This window comes from Pimephales promelas, chromosome 24 (assembly GCF_988280905.1).
Source record: "Pimephales promelas chromosome 24, fPimPro1.hap1.1, whole genome shotgun sequence".
Taxonomy (NCBI): Eukaryota; Metazoa; Chordata; class Actinopteri; order Cypriniformes; family Leuciscidae; genus Pimephales; species Pimephales promelas.
Window position 1 is genome coordinate 28,484,128 of NC_142792.1, and position 23,461 is coordinate 28,507,588.

Sequence of the window (23,461 nt, forward strand, 5' to 3'; positions counted from 1 at the left end):
ACTGACATTCAATAGAGCTCATAATAGTGAACTAATCCAATCATGAGAGTGTCAGCATCACTTCCTAATTATTTAAGATTTATTTTTAAAAACTGTCTTTATTAGGATTATTTTATGTTTAAGTTTTAAATAAACAGAGAACATGCGTCCATCCTGGCAAGAGTAGTGGTCACAATCTCAACCTAGCTAATGTATTTGGGGGGGATGTATAAACTTAATAAACTGGTTTCCACAAAGAACCCATTTGAGGCACATGCTTCTGAAATATTATGACCATGTTAAGAGTATAAAACCCCCACAATTGTTCACTTTTTAGACATGTTACTTTTGTGATTAGTAATTAATTGGTTATTATTTCTTAGTTCACAAGTAGTTCTCAATGAGGATATATTTCTTTAGTAATAATCAAATACCTACCAAGGAACTACCTTTGTACTAAATTACCTATTACTTAATGCTTAGTTAATATTGCTTCCATATTAGTTAATAGTATTAACTTCGGTGTTAATGCAGTACTACCTATTACTTCCTGCATAGCTACTTGTTAACTACGGACCATTATTTTAAAGTGTTACCAATGATTTTTCTACCCAAGCTCTATAAATCCAACAGCTAAAGACACACAGGTTCGTGTACAATAGAGCCAAAGACAATGTTCAATTTTGAAAGCACAGCATTTATTAATTTCAATAATTTAACAGTTTAAAACAATCATCTCTCGGGGAAGAGAACACAAAACAAACAAAAACAAAAACAGAAAAAAACAAAATTGCTGAGGCTTACCGATGGAGGCAAAGTATTCAAAAGGTGGTAAAGGGTTAGGGTTAGGGTTAGGATAATATATCCTAATATAGGTTTTCGAATAATTTTACTACGGCTATTATAGGTTTTTACTATTACAGCCATCAAGATTAACGAATCGTGAGATGTTTTTGAAGTATTTAGATCTATTCCCATCACATAAAGTGTTGCTGTGATGAGCATTGAGCAGCAGATGACAGTGTACAATTGATATCAAGCATTTATTAAAGTACCTTTTTTTCGGACACTCCATCTAGGTCAAACAGCCTACTTTGTTTCACGGACACACCTGTATTACAGTTTGCACAGTCTTATTTTTTTTCTTGCCAAAACAAAAAATATTTATTTTGTTATAAGGGGAAAAACCCCGATTATATAAGCTAACTATCAAAATACAACAAATCCCAACTGAAAATGGAAATCAGTCTATCAAAACAGGTGCTCGCCTCATTATGACCATATAGGCTACTCAATCAAAGCACAATGTTGTGGAATTAAAAAAAAGTAATGGCATTATGACAACTGCAGTGTTTGTCATTATGTTTCAGTGTTTGTCATTATGTTTATTTCAGAAGACAATATGAAATCCATAGTTTTTTTGTCTCCTTTCATTCACCCCTAATTGCTTGTTGACTATTTAATGTATGCAGCTTTACATCATACTATCTACAAGTGCATGAGTCATTACCTGAATCTACAGTCCGAACCTGCTTTTTGTGAGTGTCAGAGTGTTGATAGGGCCCATATGGGTGTTGACGGTGCCCCCTTAGTTTGTGCCCTACACTGACCGCATATTCTGCATGTGGGAAAAGTGGTACTGGAGTCGGTGCAGTAAAAGCTGTACATGAAGCTTTGAGTTAAATGGAAACATAACATTGCTGCCTTTGATCAACAACAAATCTAACCTAAATGGCCTGTGGAAGCTATTTCCCACCAGGAATAAAACATTATTAATTGTGAATTTTTACACTAAATTCAGACTTTCTCTGTGTTGAACATCCACGCTTATCAGAAGCAATTCAGACACTCTTTGTGTGTGTGTGTGTGTGTGTGTGTGTGTGTGTGTGTGTGTGTGTGTGTGTGTGTGTGTGTGTGTGTGTGTGTGGCTGTAAGTGTAAATTAACCCTGTTCACCACTGCTGGAATGACTACAGCAACCTGTTCGGCACAGGGGATTGTGGGTAATGCCCGCCTAAACCAATGCAATGTTTGTAACACTTTAGAATGGGGAACACATGTTCACTAGTAACAAGTATTGCCTCAATAAACTCATAATATACTGCTTATAGACAGTTTGTAAGGTAGCGCTGCACTCAACGTCGTGACTGAACTGAAGTGATGTCCACATCCCTCTGATGGATTTGGTCTGATATTACACACACACCTGGATTTGCAGATCTGCATTAGATACTAATGTGTACAAAACCATTAAAACTAATGATTCTAACTATAAAACATGTTATTTAGTAATATAAAAAGCATCACAATACTTTACAGTGAACACAATGTGTCATTTCAACAAATTAATTATTTTTCTATTTTACTGCATTTTCCACTGAAATTCTCAGCACTGTAATGTGTCCGGCTTTATCTGAATCATATGGTAATTTAAACAAACCCAAATAAAATAATTCTGAAGAAAAATAAATGGTTTTGGTAGATTTATTTTAGACAATAATTTAATTTATTTAATCAATATTCATGTATAATAATAATGAAGAAAAAAAAGCGTCTGGTGCGGCCGAGCTTCGTTTACAGTTTCATTAATGACATAATTTTACTTACTTTAAATAACTAACTAAAGCCATTATTCCAGATCTGTTTTTGATTGTTATGCATTTTTGAAGCACTACAAAATAAAACTGATCAGAACCTGAATCCATGATTGTGAAAATATTCTGTTTTTAACAAAAGCCTAGTATACTTATTATCATTACTGAAATAATCAACCTCATATCCGTATCTTGTGTATCATCACCACAACAGATGTTCATTAAATGTTAATCTAATTAATAGAAAAATATTAGTTTGGTTATAAATGTATGTTTAGAATCTACACATTATGATCTTTCAGGTCATATCATTGTGCAAAAAAATATATTTTTTATTGAATTATATAAAAATTGTAGATTGTAAATTGTAGGAGCAAGGTGTTGCGGGAAATTAAAAAAAATGTAATTTAAAAATAAATATTATTTGATATCATTATAAAGTAAATGTGCATGACTGTTAATAACCCATTTTTAAAGATGTGGAAATGTTTGCTATTCTAACAGTGTTGATGTTTTCAGACTGTTGCGTTAATGAGATTTTTTAGGCCAGGTTTTGGAAATTATGTTGAAAAAAAGTCTTAAATTGTAAGTAAATGTTTTTAAAGTAATGTTCACGAATCCTCCAGACTTTGTTTGTAATGTCTGAAAACATCTGTGAGATATTTAAAGCAAGTTTAAGTGTGAATCCCCCACTCATACAGCACAGTAGTATTTCCCTCAGGACACAGTCGTACGACCACAGTCCACCGTGAACGGCTCAAACAGTTCATCTGAACACCAGTAGTGTGTGTGTGAAACTGGATTCAGCCCTAGCACTGATCTGATCAAGTGCTTCAGTGTGTACTTCAGCTTTGCAGTGTCAGTGTGAACGGATGAAATGAAACGAGCTCTTGCCAGTAGAAGTTCCAGTCGTCGCTGTCCGTCACCTGGATCCATCCTCTCTTCTCAAAGTTATTGATCAGCACCGATTTCTCCATGTCCGTCACCCACTTCACCTTCCCAGCCATCACACACACACTCCTGAGAAACACACACCACCTCCGTCAGCTCTAAACACTCATAGCAGCTCAATCGATTATTAATGGGGTTCGGCTGAACAAATATAATAAAACAGAAATAATACTTTGGTAACACTTTACAATAAGATCTCGTTAGAAAACATCACTTTTAATAAGTTTAAAACACAACTGTTCAATAATGGTCCATTAAATAATGTTAACAGAACTGTTGATTTAATAATGTACAAATGACATAAATAACATAAAGATGAACAGATGTACTGCTCATTGTTAGTTCATGTTAACTAATGAAAACTCACTGTAAAGTTTTACCAATATTATAAATACTTTGATTAGATATTTCTATAATTACACTTAGTTTGTCATTAAAACACACACTCATGTGTGTCACATTATCATTCAGTGATGTGTTTGCTAATCTATCAGATGTTCATGTGTGTTTAGAGGAAGATTTCTGTGTCGAAGTGCTAAAACAGATTCTTATTGAACACAGATGATATAAACTACAGGCGCTGCTCGTGCGTCTCATTATAAACTGACAGACTACAGATCATATAATCAATAAAACACGGAGGACTGAACTCACAATCACAGCTGTCAGTCCGTGCAGCGATCAGTTCATGCTGGATGTTGCTGGAGAAATGAGCTTTCCTGCAGAAGAGGAGCATCACAACAGCAGCAGCGGCTCATCCATCACAACGGCTCGTCACTTCCGCCTGGATCACGTCATTTCCGCAACGACGCGCCTTCTTCTTCTTCTAATGGAGTTTTAGGGCGGTTGGCAAACCAACTTTCGGTGCATTACCGCCACCAGCTGGACTGGAGTGTGAAGCACTAATAAACATTTTAGGCTAGTGACGAATGGTCAAAAAGTGCTTTAGTTTTTGAGAGACCCCTACCGGAAGTAGAACTAAACGCAACAATGTTTTTCCTCATCACTAAGGTCTCCCATATATGAAATGGATACTTGGCTAATAATTGAATGCTAAGATTGTTAAATTAACAGATATTGATATACACCCCAAAACCCAAAAAAAGGACTAAAATATATCCTGTCCGTATGGGAGTTAAGATATAAAAACTAGTGCAGATCAATCACACAAACTCTGAGAGCTTTAAAACTTGACATGTTTGTAGTCAGGAAGTTGCTTTAACTACTAGAAAACACTGGATGTGAAAATCTTGATGTATGGAATAAATAGAGACTTATAAACACCTACAATAAGCAGACTACTAATACTACTAATATTACATAAAATATTAATAACAGTGGTTTAACAAAAGTAAACATCGTAAAAGAAAAGCTTATGGTAAATGTTGAATATAAGCACAATAAGACTTTTATTCACAATAATGTTTTCCTCACTTTTGTATTTTCACACACAGAGATCGTAACACAATATTGTTGAAATTACACCTTAACAATTGAAGATTGAAGAAATGTGAAACTGTGTGAAAGAAGCAACAGATTTATAAGATAAAACTCTTTTAATTCACTTCACATTTATTTGTACAGCGCTTTTCACAATACACATCATTTCAAAGCAGAAAACACACATTATAATCTAGAGATCTGTTATCAGAGGAAACTGTCTAAGTTACACACTTCAGAAACACACACACACACACACAAATGGAAACAGTTAGTGGAAAATGTGTTCATTTAAACAATAATCATTAAATACAATGATCTCATAGAAGTAATCAATACTTGTTTATTAACTAATGATTATGACATTTAGAAGAATGTGTGTGTGTGTGTGTGTGTGTGTGTGGTGATCTAAACTAGAACAGGAGTGTATAGATACACACAACAATAATCAGAAACAGGGAATAAAGATCAAGAGAAACTCAAATATGAAGAAAAACAGCAAAACTAAACATAATCCTGACAACAACAACAATAATAACATGATAAATGCTGTAAATCAAGTGAGAACCACACACACACACACACACACACACACTTGACTTTAACTGTTGCTTGTAACTTTCGCATCTCTGTGTTTTGAGATGATCTTTCAGAGTGTTTTATTTCTTGAATTTGCACAACAACAGAGACGAACAATCAAAAGATAAAGCAGAACTAATAATAAAAGAAGAACAGCCACTAACAGGTTTAGTCCAGTACACACACTATATATCAACAGAGCCGTCTGTAATAATACACACATCACCCAGAGCAAAGTAATGCTGTTTTAAACTGGATCCAGAAGTGAAGGGGAGGAGCCTAACACACACATCTATGAATGTCTGAAAGTGAAAGTCTTGGATTGGCTCGTATCATCAGACATGTTTGCAGTGAGTCTCATTGTGTCTCATATTTCCTCTCTCTTCTCTGTGTGTCACTGCCTGTTCTTCTGGCTTTCTCTTTATTTCACTGACAGCAGGTCAGCTGTTATTACTGGAATCAAGAGACAATAAGAGACGCAACAACATCTCACTCTGACTGCTTTATCATGCGCCACCCAAAGCATTATGGGTACAGTCTGTTCTCACTCATCAACACAGTTTCACTGATCCATAACCAACCGCAAACCCAGGATAGAGTGTGTGTTTGAATGTGGTCTGGACTGTGTGTATGAGGCTCGTTGTGTCAGAGACGCTGTAGAAGGACAGAGTTCCTGCACTGGGATCCACATACACTCCTATTCTCCTGTCACACACACACCCTTCTATTCTCCTGTAACTCGCACACACTCCTGGTCTCCAGCCACACACACACTCTTCTGTTCTCCTCCTGATGGGCTGTACAGGGAGATCAGTCTCTATGTTACTGTGTGTGAATGTGTAACCGTAGGGATGGCACTCCAAACTCCAGGACTGATCATTATATCCAAACTGACACTCACCCCGTCCCTTCCTGCTGATGCTCTTATATGACACTGATATAAACACATCACCACTCCACTCAATCTCCCAGTAACAGCGTCCACACACACTATCTCTACACAACACCTGAGGATAAAAATCAAATCTGTCTGGATGATCAGGATACGGCTGGAGTGTGTCAGTGCCAGTGCCAAAAAACACAGTAATGTGTGTGTTAGTAATCACTCTGTTCTCCTCAGACAGACGGAGGTCTTTATTCACAGTGTTCAGATCCAGAGTGAGCGGAAGAAGATCTGATGGAGAGAAAACACAACAGTGAGTGTGTGTGTGTGTGTGTGTCAAGCGTGCCGCACAAGCCCTCAAAAGTGAAGCCAAAACGTATCGATCGCCCCCCTGTGGCCGGTCCTAGTATAGCTCATAACCCCCGCCTCCCCATGTTATTCAATGGGACGCGAGACCAACTAAACAATTAAATTACACTTCACATATCCTTTTTCCAAAGATCGTTTCTGTCATTTACTGTAGTTTCTATCACGTTGATGTAATTTCAAGTGTTCGTTTTTAAAATAAGTTTGTTTTTAGTTAGTTATGTGATGATAAAAACGGTGCTCTGACATCATGATTGACAGGTGTGATTGACAGGTTCTCTGTGCGAGGTAGTCACTGAAGCACCAGCGGACTTTTTTTAATAATGTTTATTTTGTGGTTAGTAGTTGTATTTACCTTATTTTAACGAGGTTCTGTGTGGTGAGGGGGGCGTGGTTTGCGCGCTGTCTGCACGGAGAGATGAGTCAAGGGGCTGTGCGGTGAGTAAGTGGATCAAGGGCAAATGATAAACACCTGTGTCTGATTGCAGTGATTGGTTCGGGGAGACGGTTAAAACCAGCACAGTGGGAGACGGACGGGGAGAGAGAGCCTGGAGTTCGTGTGCTTGTGCCTTGGACAAGAAGTGATCATTGATCGTGGACTGAGACTAAAGGAAGCTGTAAGCAGCAAGAAGACTGCCACATCAAAGAAGCTGTGAATCAGCGGGAAAGAGTTAATCTATTGTATCTAATTTGAGTTTGTTGTGAAGAGCGCTGAGGCGCCGTGGAAAGAGTACTCCTGTGTATAATAAAGTACACGAACTCCAGTATCCGCCGACCCCTGTCTCCTTCTTCCTATCCATTAAGAACTTTGTTACATTCTGCAATCAGCAGACATCACTGGAGAAGAACGAAGCAGACAGAGGCCACTTGATGAAAGTGCGGGGCGTGTGCTTGTGTTTGATTCAGCGAGAATTAGGGTGCGACCTTGATTTCGCGGCTTTACTTCCTGCTCACGACTGCGCATGATTGGTCCCGAAACACGCAAGTGCGCAGACTTAAAGTCCCCGTGAAATCAAAATTGAACCTATTTACTTTGTTAGCGCACATTACTAGTCTTGTGGTGAACAATTAATCTGTGCAAGTAAATATATATTAAAAAAATGTTTTACCTTGGTAATCTTTAATCAAAATCTGAAAAGTTACTTCCGGTCTGGAATTGTTTCTTTTTCTGATGACGTAGGTTTCACAGTTTGGGTGGGGAAACGCTTAACCACTCCCCTCAAACCGTTAGTTTGCTATGAGCGAGAGATGGAGAGGAGGAGCGCTAGAGTAAAACCCTGCCCTCTGTTCAATATTCCGTTTCACTTGGAAATACGTCACAGCACTGGAGAAAAATCGTTTGCAACTTCCGGTTCACGGGGACTTTAAGTTCAAGATGTCAGCGTCATATCGAGACACTGGCGGCTTCAGTTCTCTCTGATGGAAAAGAGCGAAAGGGCTTCGTCTATCTTTTTTACTGTCTATGGTGTGTGTGTGAGAGAGAGAGAGTGAGAGAGAGAGAGAGAGAGAGAGAGAGAGTGAGTGCGTGTGTGTGTGTGCGTGCGTGTGTGTGTGTGTGCGTGTGTGAGTGTGTGTGAGTGTGTAGACGTACATTTGTGTAGTCCTGCTGTAATCCTGATCTCTCCTCCATGATCCACACTACAAAACACACACAGTTAATCAGTAAACACACACACACACACACACACACACACACACACAAATAGATGCTCTCTCTCTCAATTAAATTACAGTTTTTGCCCATTGCTTGAACACTAGACACATGCTTAGACTGGTAACAAAAGCTTCAAGTTGTGTTACTTTAAACACATGTACCCATACTTTAAACAAAAGTGTTGCTTTGCACTCTAGTTGCAATTGACCTTATGCACAGATGTACTACTTCCTGAACTTCAGCCAGCTCCTTGTTTCCTGTCTGCCATTATTGGGCGAACTTGATTAATTCAGGTGTGTCTGATTATTGTGGCCGTGACTACTGAGGTCAGGCACACCTGAATTAATCAGTTTGGCCAATAATGACAGACAGGAAACAAGGAGCTGGCTTAAGTTCAGGAAGTAGTACATCTGTGCATAAGGTCAATTCTGCAACACACTTACTCCTTTATGCAACACACTTGGTCCTTCATACTACACTCTGTTTCATACATAAGACACTTTGTTCAAAAGTGAAATCTCAGGGTGCCATTTGGAAAACACATGTATTCAAAATACAAAACACATTGGGTTATTGCAACCACTCAAATATACACCCGAAGGCACTTTATTGCAAAACTGAACACCAATCAGCCAACTACAAAAGCCCTCAGTTTAGCCATTTGAAGAACTTTGCAAGCATGGATAGAGGGAGGCAGAGCAAGAGGAAGAGGAGGAGGAGGAGGTCAAGGTCGAAGCAGCCATGCACGGACTCTGATGATATACTGTAAGAGCAACTTTGGTGGACCACGTAATCAACCATGGCCTGACGATGAGGGAGGCTGGGCAGAGAGTCCAGACACATTTACATAAGCCGCTTCACAGTGACATCTAGAATAAGAAAATTCCGACTAGAAAACAGGTATGTCTTCACCTCTCTACCTTCTACTCCACTCAGATGGTATTTACAGCACTGTAGTGTATATCACATCAATGACTAGAAGACCTTTTGGGAGAGGACGCCAATGCCTGTTCACACAACAGAAGGAACTCACCATTGTGGACCTAGTGAGGGCAGACAATGCCATCCGTCTCCACAAGAAAATACTTGCAGACAGAATAGTGTTCAACAACACAAACCAAGTGAGGATCACCACCATCAGACGCATCTTGGGGAAACACAGCATCACCATGAAGCAGCTTTACAGATTCCCATTTGAGAGGAACAGTGACAGGGTCAAAGGACTTTGTGGTGAATATGTACGGGTATATATATGGGTAAGTGTAACTGTCCTTTACATGTACAATACAGTATTGGTGAAATCCAGTATCAGCTCAATATGTACCATATCAGGACCACATGGATCCATTTGGAGAGCTACACAGGAATGTTATGGGGTGAGGGTTCATGTAGGATATGTGTAGCAGTGCAGTAATATGCTCTATAGTGCATACAATAGCCAACATATACTCACATTTCTAGATGCTCTCCATAATGTATGTATAATATATATAGTGTTTTTCTTTTCTTTTTTTCTGAATTTATCTTACTGCAATGTACAGTGCTGCAATGTACAATATTAAGTAGGCCTGTTTGCTTTTTTGGTTCTTTGAAAATGTTCCTCCTGAAAATATGCCTTCTGAATAAACAGTCAAAATCAGAGACTGCAGTGTTTTATATAAAGTAGACGAGTGTGTTCCCTCTGATCTGAAAGTGTTAGCATATGGTGCAAGTATGTGTCATTTTGTCATCAGAGTTACATTTTGACAAAGGAATGTTAGGTTTTGATCGTAGAGTTTCAATTTGACACAGATGCGAATGGTATATTTCCCTGTGTTGTGTCACGTTTACTTGTGTGTAGAGTTTTGGCACAATGAGCGAAATTTTGGAAAAAATGTGTTAAAGCAATGGGCAAAAACTGTAAATTAAATTCAGAAAACTTTATTGGCCTGACAATTACATTTAGTAAATATTACAACAATATTATATATATTCATGGTTAGATATCGCTTCTAAATCAAGTATTATTAGCATCACTAAATCATGGAACAACTGAACTTAGACTGAACATTATACACGTGTGTATGTGTGTGTGTGTGTGTGTGTGCGTGTGTGTGTGTGTGTGTGCGTGTGTGTGTGTGTGTGTGTGATTGCGTGTGTGTGTGTGATTGCGTGTGTGTGTGTGTGTGTGTGTGTGTGTGTGTGTGTTTTGGGCTGTGAGTGTGTGTGTGTGTTTGGGCTGTGAGTGAGTGTGTGTTTATTAGATGTTTGTTTCTGGTCGTCCCTCAGGAGATGCTGCATTAATGGATCATTCGTCTTCTTCACCAAGAATGAAAGTTTTTGTGTTGTATTAAATTGGGGAAATATGTTATTAATATTTGGGGTAATAGTGGTCTCTGCTGCGTTTATATTTCTGTGAGGAAGTCTCCGTCACTCCCAGAATGCAGTGCGAGAAGAGTCTGAACATCATCATTAGGCTTGTTTGAGATGAGCAAATTCTGATGCATGCTGGTTAGAAATGTGTCCGAGAGCGCACTGCCTGCGTCTGATGTCATGCCGACATATGTCAAAAAACTCTCGCGAGCGCAAGGCGCACCTGTCGAATTCTGCAGTCGCGCGCAGTTGCTCTCCACCGACTGCGCTGATCAAAAGCATGATGGGAAACGACTTGCTGACGACACAGCTTAATGTTCATTGGTTTAAACAACCGTGATGTATTTTTCTCTTTTAACATGTTTGATTTTAAAACGCTGATATCATGTTTTATGTGTATACATATTTGTTATGGGTGAATAGCTACACTCTCTGACAGTGCCATATGGGTTATTATGTGATTTCAAATGTGATATTTTTATAAACATGATATTTTTATTAAAACAATATATAAAAACACATATCTGTATTAAAGAAAAAAATATTGATAAACACATATTTGGAATGTAATTCAATAACAAGTACTTTGGGTGTCTTGTTCATTATATTTATTTTCATATAAAAGCAACAGAACTTAAAGTACATCCAGTTTATTAGCAACACGTGCACGAGCGTGAATCCCGTGAATCCCGCGATATCAGTCTTTGATCTCACAGGTGTCTGATCCACTGCGAGAACCGAGATTTGTCCGGCTTGAATGCGCTTTTTTCACTCCTCCTCTTACTGCAGCCGCCTACTCTCGACTACATTGCAGGCAAGGCGAGGCGCATTTCAAACAAGCCTAGTGTTTTCCTGAGTTTCACATCACTCTGTCTCTCTGCAAGATGGCTCCTGTGTGTTTGTCTCGCCGTCTGTTGCTCTGGTGTCTTCTTCTCTGGTTGTTTGCTGTGTCTCTAACCTGCTGTACGCATCTAGTCCCAGCACGGTATCCGCCGGTGGCCGCTCAACACCTCGCGGAGAAAGCGAAGGAGGAAACGAGGAATCCGCGGAGGATACAGCAAATCTGAGGGTGAAACTGAGGGCTAATTTACGAGCTGGTGGCGGTCTCGGTGCGGCTCTGCTGCATTCCACTTTCAAAGGAGAAAACATGAGACCCATCATCTTCTCCAGAGCATTTCTCTAGCTTCAGTCGCTTCTCATCCACTTAAATGATATTAAGCCTTAAAGTTCTCCATAATTAAGGGTGTGGACACTACAGTGACAGGGAACCGCTGCCGTCACTACTAGTGTTTAGGTGTGTTCGACATCGGCTGGATGAAACCCAGCGGTGAGATTTGCTTGCAGGCGGGAGGAGCTGAAAACTGAGACGCGAGTCGAACACTTTCTGCTTCCACAGATTACACTTTCTGTAATTAGTCAATTACACAGACTCTTCAGAGACATTTTCATTCAATACTTCATAAGTAGTCCTCCGGTGGCTCTCGAATCGCTCGCGTACTTTGATGGCTTTTGTCATAATCGTGTGGCGTCAGCGCTGTCTCAAGTCAGCCACCGATCGGTCTGTGCAGCCGGACAAGCTTTTGTCTGCTGTCTGTTAGAGTCACCTCAGCTAATCCTGCTTTTTGCCCATTTTCATTTATGCGATAGTGACGCGTTACGTTTGTAAAAGATAAACACGACGGTACATGCAAGTCCAAGAGATGAATCAATGTAACTCTAAACCATTAGTAAAATCATTCCTGTGTTTTGTTATTGCCGGTTTATCTGACCCTCATGTAAAGGATTGACCCTCTTCTGAACAGAGGCGGGGAGCAGCAGTTCAATTGCATTTAAAGGGAAACACAAAAGTTATTGAGTTTTTGTCACAGTTCTCTTGCCTCCCAAGTCTTTCTGGTAGAAATGGGAGCTCTAGTGCAAGTTCTACCGGGAAAACTCTAATATCACGTAATTCATTAATCACGTTATTCATTGACCTCAGATCTAGCCAATCACCACTCAGACATTTGGAGTACTTAAACCCGGTTAACACCCATTACTACGTTTGCAAAAACTGACGCCGGTGTTCATCTCCATCCTCCCCAACACCACCCGGTCGTTCTCTCGTCTCCTGAGTCTTTCTGGTTGAACTACTTTACCTGTGCGCTTACTGAAAATAATTGCACACCTTGTAATGTTCATCAGCCAATCAGAATGAAGCATCCAACAGCCACGTAGTATAACTAGAGCTAAACCCCTGTACATTCTCAATAAGAACTTTATTAAATGTAGTCATGTAATCTATAATAAAGTGTAACTACTTTGTAATAAGTGAATATTGTAATGGTGTTTTTGAAGTTGTTTAATGGAAGCTCTTCCTGCTCTACATACTTGAGTTTTTCCAGTCTGTAGTTTGGATCCTTGAGTTTATCAGAGAACAGCTTGACTCCTGAATCTCCTGGGTGGTTGTAGCTCAGATTCAGCTCTCTCAGGTGTGAGGGGTTTGAACTCAGAGCTGAAGACACATAACCACAGCCTTCCTCTGTCACCATACAGCCAGACAATCTACAAAAACATACAGCAACAGTCCACATGACATTAGTTTGGCATTCACATCAGTCTCTTTCACACAATGACCTGCGTAGTTTGTATTTTCAGCTGTTATTTTCTGTAGATTCTTAAAAGTAACAAAAACATTAATTAACATAGCATTAATTATGATCGTGGCTTTTCTCAAAAAAAGAAATTTGGGTGGGGGGTTCTGCGCTCCTGATGGTTTTTGGTTTGATGGTTTTCAGTGTAAAGTCACACTGCCAGAATTTCTTCTTATATTTACTTGTAATATTAGTGATCAAACATTTCAGATGTTGACCTAGGAGCAGAGAAATCATTTCAAGGATTCAAAAATGTGTCTCTGACAGTCAAATCGTGGCCAAAATAGTGTGACCCTGGATTTAGCAGCAGGGAACAATAAAGATACAGGGCACCTAAGTAGTGAGTTTAGGTATAGGGATGAAACCCTGAAGTGACATTTTTAATTTCTCTCACCTTAATTAGCTTATCAACTTCTACACTGCTTCAGTGTTTCTTTTTTAACACTCTGAATGTGGATTATATAAACACTGAGCAGTGTACATTACTGGGGATTTTGATGCGTGGACTCATCCTGGAGAAGATCGATGTTAAAGTAAGATTTTTGCACCAGAGGGCAGGTAGCAAGGTCAAGCCCCAGTGAGGATGTTAATTGGTGTGGTGATGAATATTGGTATTGAATGCATTATTTTCTGACTGCAAATGTCATGTCCATAATTACAACAAAATTGGAAATTACAACAAAGCAAATGCTGTTTTTGTCTCTTCTTCTGGCATTGTATCAGATTTGTTGACAAAATTGTAAAAATATATATTTTTGTATTAATTGTTTAATGGAAACCCATTTACCTCAGTATCTGTAGCCGACAGTTTGGACTCTTCAGTCCATCAGAAAGCAGCTTCACTCCAGAATCCTGCAGGTCATTGTTACTCAGGTCCAGCTCTCTCAGGACGTTTGAGGATTGAAGAATTGAAGATAAACTCTCACAAGACTGAGCAGTGAAATTACACATGGCACATCTGAACAAGAAAAGCACAATATAATTGCATACAGAATAAATCTTGGCAAAGTGATTTTTACATAATTAATGCAAAATAAAATCAATTGCAAGTATTTGAGTTCAGACCTCAGTATCTGTAGCTGACAGTTTGGGCTCTTCAGTCCATCAGAAAGCAGCTTCACTCCTGAATCCTGCAGGTCATTGTTACTCAGGTCCAGCTCTCTCAGGACGTTTGAGGATTGAAGAACTGATGATAAACTCCCACAAGATTTAATGGTCAGATTACAGCCATGTAACCTGTGTGGAGAACAAAACAAACAGCAATATTAATGTGTTTTTCATGTAGGGTTTATTACAGGGGTTCTCAGCTCAGGCCCTTGAGATCCACTTTCTGGCCGAGTTTAGCTCAAACCCTTATCAAATACACCTGAACAAGCTAATCATGGTCATCTGGATTACTAAAAAGTTTCAGGCAGGAGAGTCTGATCAGGGTTAAACTCTGCAGGAAAGTGGATCTTGAGGGCCAGAGTTGAGAACCCTTGGTTTATAATCTGAAACACACATAGCAAAATCCCCAGAGTAAAATGAACACTGCTCAGTGTTCATATGTGTCCACTGTACAATCTACAATTGACTTACAGACACACAGGCTAAGATGAAATCAACTGAATATAAAATAAGACATTACATCTCTCAAGATCTCACCAGAGGATGATTAAACAACCACTAACCAGGAGGATTTTAACCCTCAGGTGCTCTTCGGTCATTTCTGACCGAAAAAATTTATGTTTTGAAATGTTAAAAATCACAGCTTCATCGGAATTTTCCGAAACTTGGTGACTTTTATTCCATTGGGTATGTGAACACACAAAAAAATTGAGGTCATGATCCGAGCATGCTAAGTGGTCGTAAAAAAAATAGTCACACTTGTGCTCTTCAGTCAAAAATGACCGACCATAGGAAATGAATGGGAAATTGACAAAAACACAAAATCTTTGAGAACAGACATACCCACCCCCCCCCCACACACACACACACTTTTATACACAAAAACACCAATAAATTGTGATTAAAAAATCTGTTTTGAATTTCTAAAAAAAAAATCACTGCTTCATCAGAAAATTACGAAACTTCGTGACTTTTATGGCAACATGTATGTGAACACACAAAAAAATTGAGGTCATGATTCGAGCACTTTAAGTGGTCGTAAAAAAATGAGATACACTTCTGCTCTTCTGTCAAACATGACCGACCATAGGAAATGAATGCAAATTGTAGTTTGAAGTTGTAGATTGTTGTTTTTGTCAATTTCCCAATCTACAAATTGGCCATGATGCAGAAAAAAGTGCTCAACAATGAAGGGGTGACACTCTAAAACATCAAGATTGTGATATTGACACTCACCCACACTCACAAACAGACGCACACACGCACAAATAAACACACACCTATATGAACCACTGTGTCTGTAATAGAGCAATGTTGTGAGAATATGTGAAATCTATTCAATAATTCAGTCATAATGCAGGAAAAGCTCACAGCAGTGAAGGGGTGACACTAACTTCAATACTGAAATTAACACACACACACACACACCTATAACAAAAAAAAAATAAGTAAACGTGTCCACGAACAGCTGGGGAATTCACATGCCTCTCCATAGAGAACTGTACATTTCATCTAGTGGTTACAACATGGTTCTACGCTTTCTCTCCATACTCTTACCAGATGGCGCTAATCTGCCTTCAAAAAAATTTTTTGGAAGGCCTAGTCTCTATTTTAACCTAAAATACTGCTTAAAAAAATAAAATAAAAAATGTATATATATAAAAAAGTTTGTATTATTTTCAATGGCAAAAATGGACCATAAATATTGCATAAATATTAATAAGTAACATCAAATTGGCTCAAAATACAAAATTAAAAAGAAAAAATATAACTGAACAAAAATAAATTGCATTGGTTTTACTGGGATGGAGAAAGTTTCATTTTTAGGTGTCCGGTCACTTTTGACCGGGAAGATAACAAGTGTGACTCCGAAACGAAGGCTAGTGATTACACCATGATTCTACGTTTTTTCTCTATACTGTAACTAGATGGTGCTAATTTTCTTCAAAAAATATTTTTTTTCTGAAGGCCAAGACTCTATAGTATACTAAAATACTGCATTCATAATTTTTTTTTAAAAATTATATATATTTAGAAAAATATATATACTTTTCCATGGCAAAAATAAACCATAAATATTGCATAAATATTAATGAATTCAATCAAACTGTCTCAAAATACTAAATTAAAAAGAATAAATATTATAGAACAAAAATAAATTGCATTGGTTTTACTGGGATGGAGAAAGTTTCATTTTTAGGTGTCCGGTCACTTTTGACTGGGAAGATAACAAGTGTGACTCCGAAACGAAGAGCACCTGAGGGTTAACTTTAACCATGTCAATGACATATCCAGAGCCGGTCCTCCCTATATGCAAAGAACGCAAGTTGCCCAAACCACCAGTGTGTTCATAACTAGGGTTCCACAATTTATTTAATAAAAAATTTAATTTTACTTCGAATGATTATGAAAACACCATTTCCTTTGAAGCAGTAAGCTGTCGCCCTTCCTACGTAACTTTCAAATCAGTCAAATTGTGTGAGGTGATACACAGTCTCCTTCTGTGTGTTCTCGATACTAAAAAGAAGTGTAAAGTTAAAAGTGTATTGACCAGTGAGCGAGATACTGTTCCCCAGGCGGCTTTCTGTGAACGCAATCCAAAACGGAGCAAAACACGGACAAGTATAGGCTAATCTGAGCTTCAGGTGTGTGCTTAAATGGACAAATACACACAGAAATATGTCCAAATGTCTTCAATTAAATGCAGTCAGTAATGTTTCAAGTAGGGACGCACAAATACCACTTTTTCAAGAAGGAGACCAATATCAGTACTTAAATTTTTGGTATTTGCTGAGACCGACACCTGTATTTTCACTACATTTGTAACTTTTTACAGTTTTTCTCGATTGTTTACACACATTTTCTGGTACTTGAGACACAATGACCACAACATGTAACTCATTCACCAACCCCCTGAACCAATTCTGCTGAACTACAAGCACAATTCCTGCTTTACACTCAAATTGCAGTTCTAAAACACACGTTCCCTTTCGTAGTCACTTCGAGTTACGTCAGAAGTGACGGAGAATGGGGGTTTCGCATAGAAAGCCAATCCTCTTCGAGTATTTAATAACAAGCCAATGGCATGAAAATGCCTTGGGGCTGTGGAATTTGCATAGCGTAACTCCGCCTCACCCCGTGGGTATAAAAGGAGGAAGTGAACGCAACCGCAGTATGTTTTCGCTTCGGAGCCAAGAGACTTCTTCACTCCTCAAGCCTTTCTCTCTGATTCAAGACTCTTCGTGACGAGCGTCCTCTTCAGTGTTGGTGTGACGGCGGTACCCAGCGAGACTCTGCATTGCCTGCGATCTGAGCAGTGGTCTGCCAGACTTTGCGCTTCTCCCTGGTCGCCTCGGCGCTGAAAGAGTGAATTTCCTCCTCTCTATTGAAAGAGCTGCACGAGGCACGTCTTTTTAAAGACGGTTCGCCAGTGTTCTTCTGGGTGCGATCGATTCATGTAATTTTCTGATGGTCACGATCGCTGCTCTGTGTGCCTGGGCTTCAGCATGCAGTAGCAGCGTTCGTGGATGTCTCATGTTTCTTCTGTGGGGACATGACCATCTCTACACTGTGATCTAGACTCAATGATCTGAAAAGTGAGAGTCCCCGTATCCGCTACTCGTTCTGCTTCTTCTTCTAGAAGCTCTTCGACTCGCAGACAGGGTGATATGACGGTGTTTGTGTGGCACAACCCCCGACGCTAGCTCCTCGGGCCACACCCACCGCTCCAGTGTTAGAGCCAGCGAGCGCTGTATCGCTTCAGGCGTCTGCCTCTTCGCAGGTACCGTCTGTTTCGTTCAGCGCTCCAGAGGATGATGCGATGTCGATCGCAGCATCACAAGGCGGGCTTGACACCTCGGGAAGTGAGGATGCGGCTGCGTTGCCTCCCTCGGGAGCGACAGCGTGGCTGTATCTGATCCCGAGATGATGGCCATGTTATCTCGGGCCGCCGCGAGTGTCGGGCTGGGTGGAACTCCGCCCTGTCCCGATTTCTCGCGATGGATAATTGGTTTTTGGGCAAGGCTGCCGCCTCACGGCCACGGTCGACCCCAATTCCCTTTTTTCCCAAGCTGCATGCGGAACTGACACGCACTTGGAGGGCTCTTTTGACCTCCCGAGAGCGTTTTCAGCAGTTTCCTCCGCCTTTCCTCCCCTCGACGGTGCGCTTGCCGTGGATGCGTTGGGGTTCCCCCGGGGGAGCGCTCTGTTGTGATGCAACTGTGTCCGCAGGGCGCGTCCTTCCGCGGTGCGCCCCCGCACCCGTCCAAAGCCTATGGGTTCTCGTCGTCTATGGCGGCACGATCCTATAGAGCGGCGGATAGGCAGCCTCCGCCCTGCATACAATGAGCACCTGATAGCTGCTCAGGGATATGCACGAGGGGGAGACTGGCCAAGCGGGTTGCGAGCTGCCACCGACCTCGCTCTCAAAGGGCGACGGAAGTGGCCGCTCGCTCCCTTGGTCAGGTCCCTTCCCTCCCACTCGGCCCCAGCAGCAGCCTTTAGAACGGACCTTCTTTCGCCCTACAATCCACCGCGTTCCTTAAGATCACTAAATTCAAGGCTTCTGGTCATTCCTAGGATATCGAAGTCCACTAAAGGAGGGAGGGCGTTCTCGCATTTAGCTCCAAAACTCTGGAATAGCCTTCCCGATGCGGTCCGAGCCTCTGACTCGCTGACACAGTTTAAAACTAGATTAAAGACGCATCTCTTTAGTCAAGCATTCACATAATGTTTACCTTTTAATCCTCTGTTATGCCATACCGGAACCGTTTGCCACTGAAACACATTTCCGCGACAGTGGGGCTCGACAGCCTTAGTCAAACGGGTCGGCGCGTATGGTTGGGTTGCGGAGAGTTCACGTTACGGAGAGTTTGTGAGATAGTGGTTTCTAACACCGACTCCTGTATAATGGAAATCATTATGAACATCAGCTATGCTAATTATTTCCCATCTGCCTTTCTGCTGTTATCTCGGGACGCTTGTCCCGAGAAAAATAGCGTTCGTCAGGTCCAGTTTTGTCTCCAGCCGCTCACGGGGAGTTCGGATGCCCCAACTTCTGTGATGAGAGGATCAACGCCTGTGAAGAGACGACTGAAACGCCTGCGATATGTTATGGCGCCGTTTTATAAATAAACAATATTTATATTTAATAATTATATATAAACAATATGAATGTAAGCCAGAGGAGAACTGGCCCCCAACTGAGCCTGGGTTCTCCCAAGGTTTTTTCTCCATCCAATCTGATGGAGTTTTGGTTCCTTGCCACTGTCGCCTTGCTTTTGGCTTGCTTTTGGCTTGCTCAGTTGGGGTTATTTAGTGGTTATTTAGTGTTTAGCAATATTATTGATCTGTGTTGTACTACTTTCATGTTATCACTGTGAAGCTGCTTTGATACAATCTGTATTGTGAAAAGCGCTATATAAATAAATGTGACTTGACTTGACTTGCTGTAAGATCTAAGGGCATCAGAATTGTAGGATCACCAGAATCTGTTGAAATCAAAAGGTCGTTAAAAACTTTTATAAGTGCAGTCTCTGTGCTATGAAAAGTTTTGAAACCAGACTGGAACACCTCAAGAATACCATGCAGATCTAAATAGGCTTGTAACTGCACCAGAACTACCTTCTCTAAAATCTTGGACATAAAAGGAAGTTTAGAAATCGGACGATAATTTGAAAGAACTAAAGTGTCCAGATTTTGTTTTTTAATAAGGGGCTGCACCGCAGCCTCTTTAAAACAATGTGGCACATATATAATATAATCACATATATAATTGAATATATAATCCAATACTGTCCCATACCTCTTTAAATATACGTGGTGGAATAATATCAGTGGAACAGATTGACGGTTTTAAATGGTTTACAATATCATTAAGGGCCACGATGGAAACAGGCTCAAACTCACTGAAGACTGCAGCACACTCAGTAAAAATGGAAGGATCAGAGGCTGGAGGTGAAATGCTAGCTCAAATAGTGGTAATCTTATTCACAAAAAAGTGGAGAAATTTTTCACAAGTCACAGTAGATTCTTCCTGCATTAAATATTTAGGGGTATGAAGAACTGAATTTATTGTTCTAAAAAGAACATAAGGTTTATGGCCATTTTTATTGATAACATCAGAGAGGTATTTAGCCTTTTCAGTTTTAACAGTTCTCTGGTAATTACGCCAACAGTCCTTTAGGATATCATAAAAAACTTGCAACTTATGTTTTTTCCATTGGCGTTCAGCTTTCCTACACTTTTGCCTAGCCGCTCGAGTTAAATCATTAATCCACGGCTCAGAATTAGGTTTGGAGCGCCTGGGCTTTAGTGGTGCAATTTTATCAAGAATATTTATACAGGTGGATGAAAAGCATGAAATAAGCTGATCTGTACATAGGGAGGCAGACGGCTCTGTAGTCTCTATAACATTAGTAAATGCTTCAGAAAATTGTGCAGCAGTGGAAGGTTTAATCATCCTGCGGATACGAGGTGGAGTACAAAACTTAACAGTGTTATTTGAAAGAAAAACATCAAATAAAATTGGTGCATGATCAGAAAAAACTGGCTTTTGTATCTCAATATTTAAAATAGGCAAACTGAATGACAAGACAAGATCTAATGTGTGGCCATGGATCTGTGTTGGACCACTTAAAAACTGTGTAAGGTTAAATGAATCGATTAGTTTAAAAAAAATCTTTAGCCAACAGATTCATGGGACAGCATACATGAATATTCATATCTCCTAAAATTAAAATCCGATCATATTTTGGCATAATTTCAGACAGTAAATCAGTAAAATCCCTAATAAAATGCTTGTTATATTTAGGAGGTCGATAGATAAGAGCACACAGAACGGGCTGAACTTTGCCCAATTCAAACATTGTTAACTCAAAACTCGAAAACGCTATCGTTGACAACTGCCTGCAGTTGTATTTTTCCTTAAAAATAACGGCACGTCCTCCTTCTCGATCAGTAGACCTCAGGGAGTTAAAATATGTACAGTCCAGCGGTAGAAGTTCAGAAAAAGGGCTCAGCTCACCAATATTTAACCAAGTTTCAGTCACAAATAAAAAATCCAAATTATGCTGGGAAAAAAACTCTTTGAAAATAAAGGTCTTATTCACCAATGATCTGGCGTTGATCAAGGCAGATCTGACAGGAGCAGGGGAACTGGTCGTACGAGTTACATAACTCAAAGACCGAAGGTTTCCATGGTTAACACCGCCTTTCCTAGGGCGAGGTGAGCGTTGACAAGAAAACTCCATATCTGAGCCGACAATCGGTATCAACCAAGTCCCGGCAGGATCCATAACACGCCAGGATATAAAGTGAACCGAAGGCGAACCAAAATGACGCCGGGATCCACAGGCAGAGTAGTCCGCTAGGTAAGCTTTCCACTTCACCAGCTGGCTGCTGCGCTTCCCACGGCGTCTCGAACGTCCTCTCCGGACAAGAGAAGCCGGATTTCGTACAAGATGAGCAGGTATGTTTAGCAAGGGAGGAGGGAGAAAAGTTTTCCGACCATCCCAGTCACACTTGGGCAACTTCTCCAACGCGAGACGGAGATCAATCAGCGTTTGACGATCATAAACCAGCAGGGAGTCAATACATTGCATAAACAATAATACAAGCAGTAAAATCACAAATAGTTCGCTCTGCAACAGACGACCAGCCACACACACTGGCGCCATCTTGCTCAGATAGCAGACAATATAATCAGGACATGGAGGTGCCAGTGAGATTGCATTGCTCGTGAACTGTAGCTCTTCATAAATGAGCCAAAACTCAGCGTTTAAGCTGCCTCACAGACACCAGAAATATACAGAAAGCTTATAAATGTCTAATTTAAAACTAAACAATTCAAACCGAAAAGAAACCGAGTGATCTGCTTATGTAATCCATATGCAGTAGCGGTTCTAGGCACGGGCGAACCGGGCAGTCGCCCGGGGCGGCATTTCTTCATGTCACATGGGGGGCGGCACGAGCAGTTAAAAAAAAATCTTTAAAAAAAAAAAAAGTTTTTCTATTTTTTTATAGATTTTTTTTATTTTTTATTCATTTTTTTCTATTTTTTACTGCAAGCCCTGCTTGCTGAGAAGGTGCCGTGCGCAGAAGCGATGTCAAGGGGATCTCCTTATTAATTCACGTATAGCGTCTTTTGCGCGCCTCGTTATTTCAAATCCTCTATGTTTCAAATAGGCTGTTACAGTGGAGGCTCCCGCTCCGCCTCCTCTCCACCACCAGAGGGAGCCTTCCCCGGAATATTGATCATTGGCCTTGAACTCAAATTCCCATCATGCCTCTTACCTGGGACTAGGGCTGAACGATTAATTGCATTTGCGATAATATCGCGATATGAGAAAACACGATTCTCTAATCGCAACTTGCGCGATTTCACGGTGGTCACGTGACGCGAGCTTAAGCGTGTAGAACTCGGCTGCCTCAACTTTTCGTGCTCGTGCTGCCCTTTAACCTGTTCAGCAATGGCTTCTAGCTCGACGGAACAGTCAGAAACTGAGACTTTAATCTCGAAGAGGAGCAGTACGTCGGTGGTGTGGAACTATTTTGGTTTCAAAAAAGATGATGTTGCGCAACGTCAGGTGTTCTGCAGAGCATGCCGGGCTAATGTTGCTACTTCACGGGGTAACACTACAAACTTGTTCCAGCATTTAAAAAAATACCACAAATCAACGTATGACAGTTGTATGTCCAAAATGCCGAGCACCAGTGCGCCAGACAAGCCTACCTCAAGACAGGGATCACTGACCGAAATGTTCGAAAGTGTCACTCCGTATGAACGTAATTCAAAATGGCACGGGGAAATTACTCGGGCAATTACAGAGTTCATTGCAAAAGATATGATGCCTATCAGCACGGTGACCAAGTCTGGGTTCGTGTCATTGATAAATACGCTTGATAAACGGTACAGTATACCCTCCCGT

General features: G+C 40.4%; 1 protein-coding gene and 1 long non-coding RNA gene across 2 annotated transcripts in view; both read right to left on the reverse strand.

Moving 5' to 3' along the window:
* Positions 1-655: 655 nt before the first annotated feature.
* LOC148969340 (uncharacterized) lies at positions 656-4,312 on the reverse strand. The gene is made up of 2 exons (XR_016149932.1): positions 4,178-4,312; positions 656-3,592 (listed from the first exon to the last, which is right to left on the reverse strand). It is a non-coding gene; the product is annotated as an uncharacterized LOC148969340 (long non-coding RNA).
* Positions 4,313-6,212: 1,900 nt separating this feature from the next.
* LOC120469820 (NACHT, LRR and PYD domains-containing protein 3) overlaps positions 6,213-23,461 on the reverse strand; it is a 34,365-nt gene continuing 17,116 nt past the window's right edge. The window contains 5 exon segments of the mRNA XM_089126991.1: positions 6,213-6,489; positions 6,491-6,716; positions 8,383-8,429; positions 13,165-13,338; positions 14,215-14,385. Coding sequence (XP_088983117.1) covers positions 6,360-6,489; positions 6,491-6,716; positions 8,383-8,429; positions 13,165-13,338; positions 14,215-14,385 — 748 coding nt within the window. The 3' untranslated portion in view covers positions 6,213-6,359.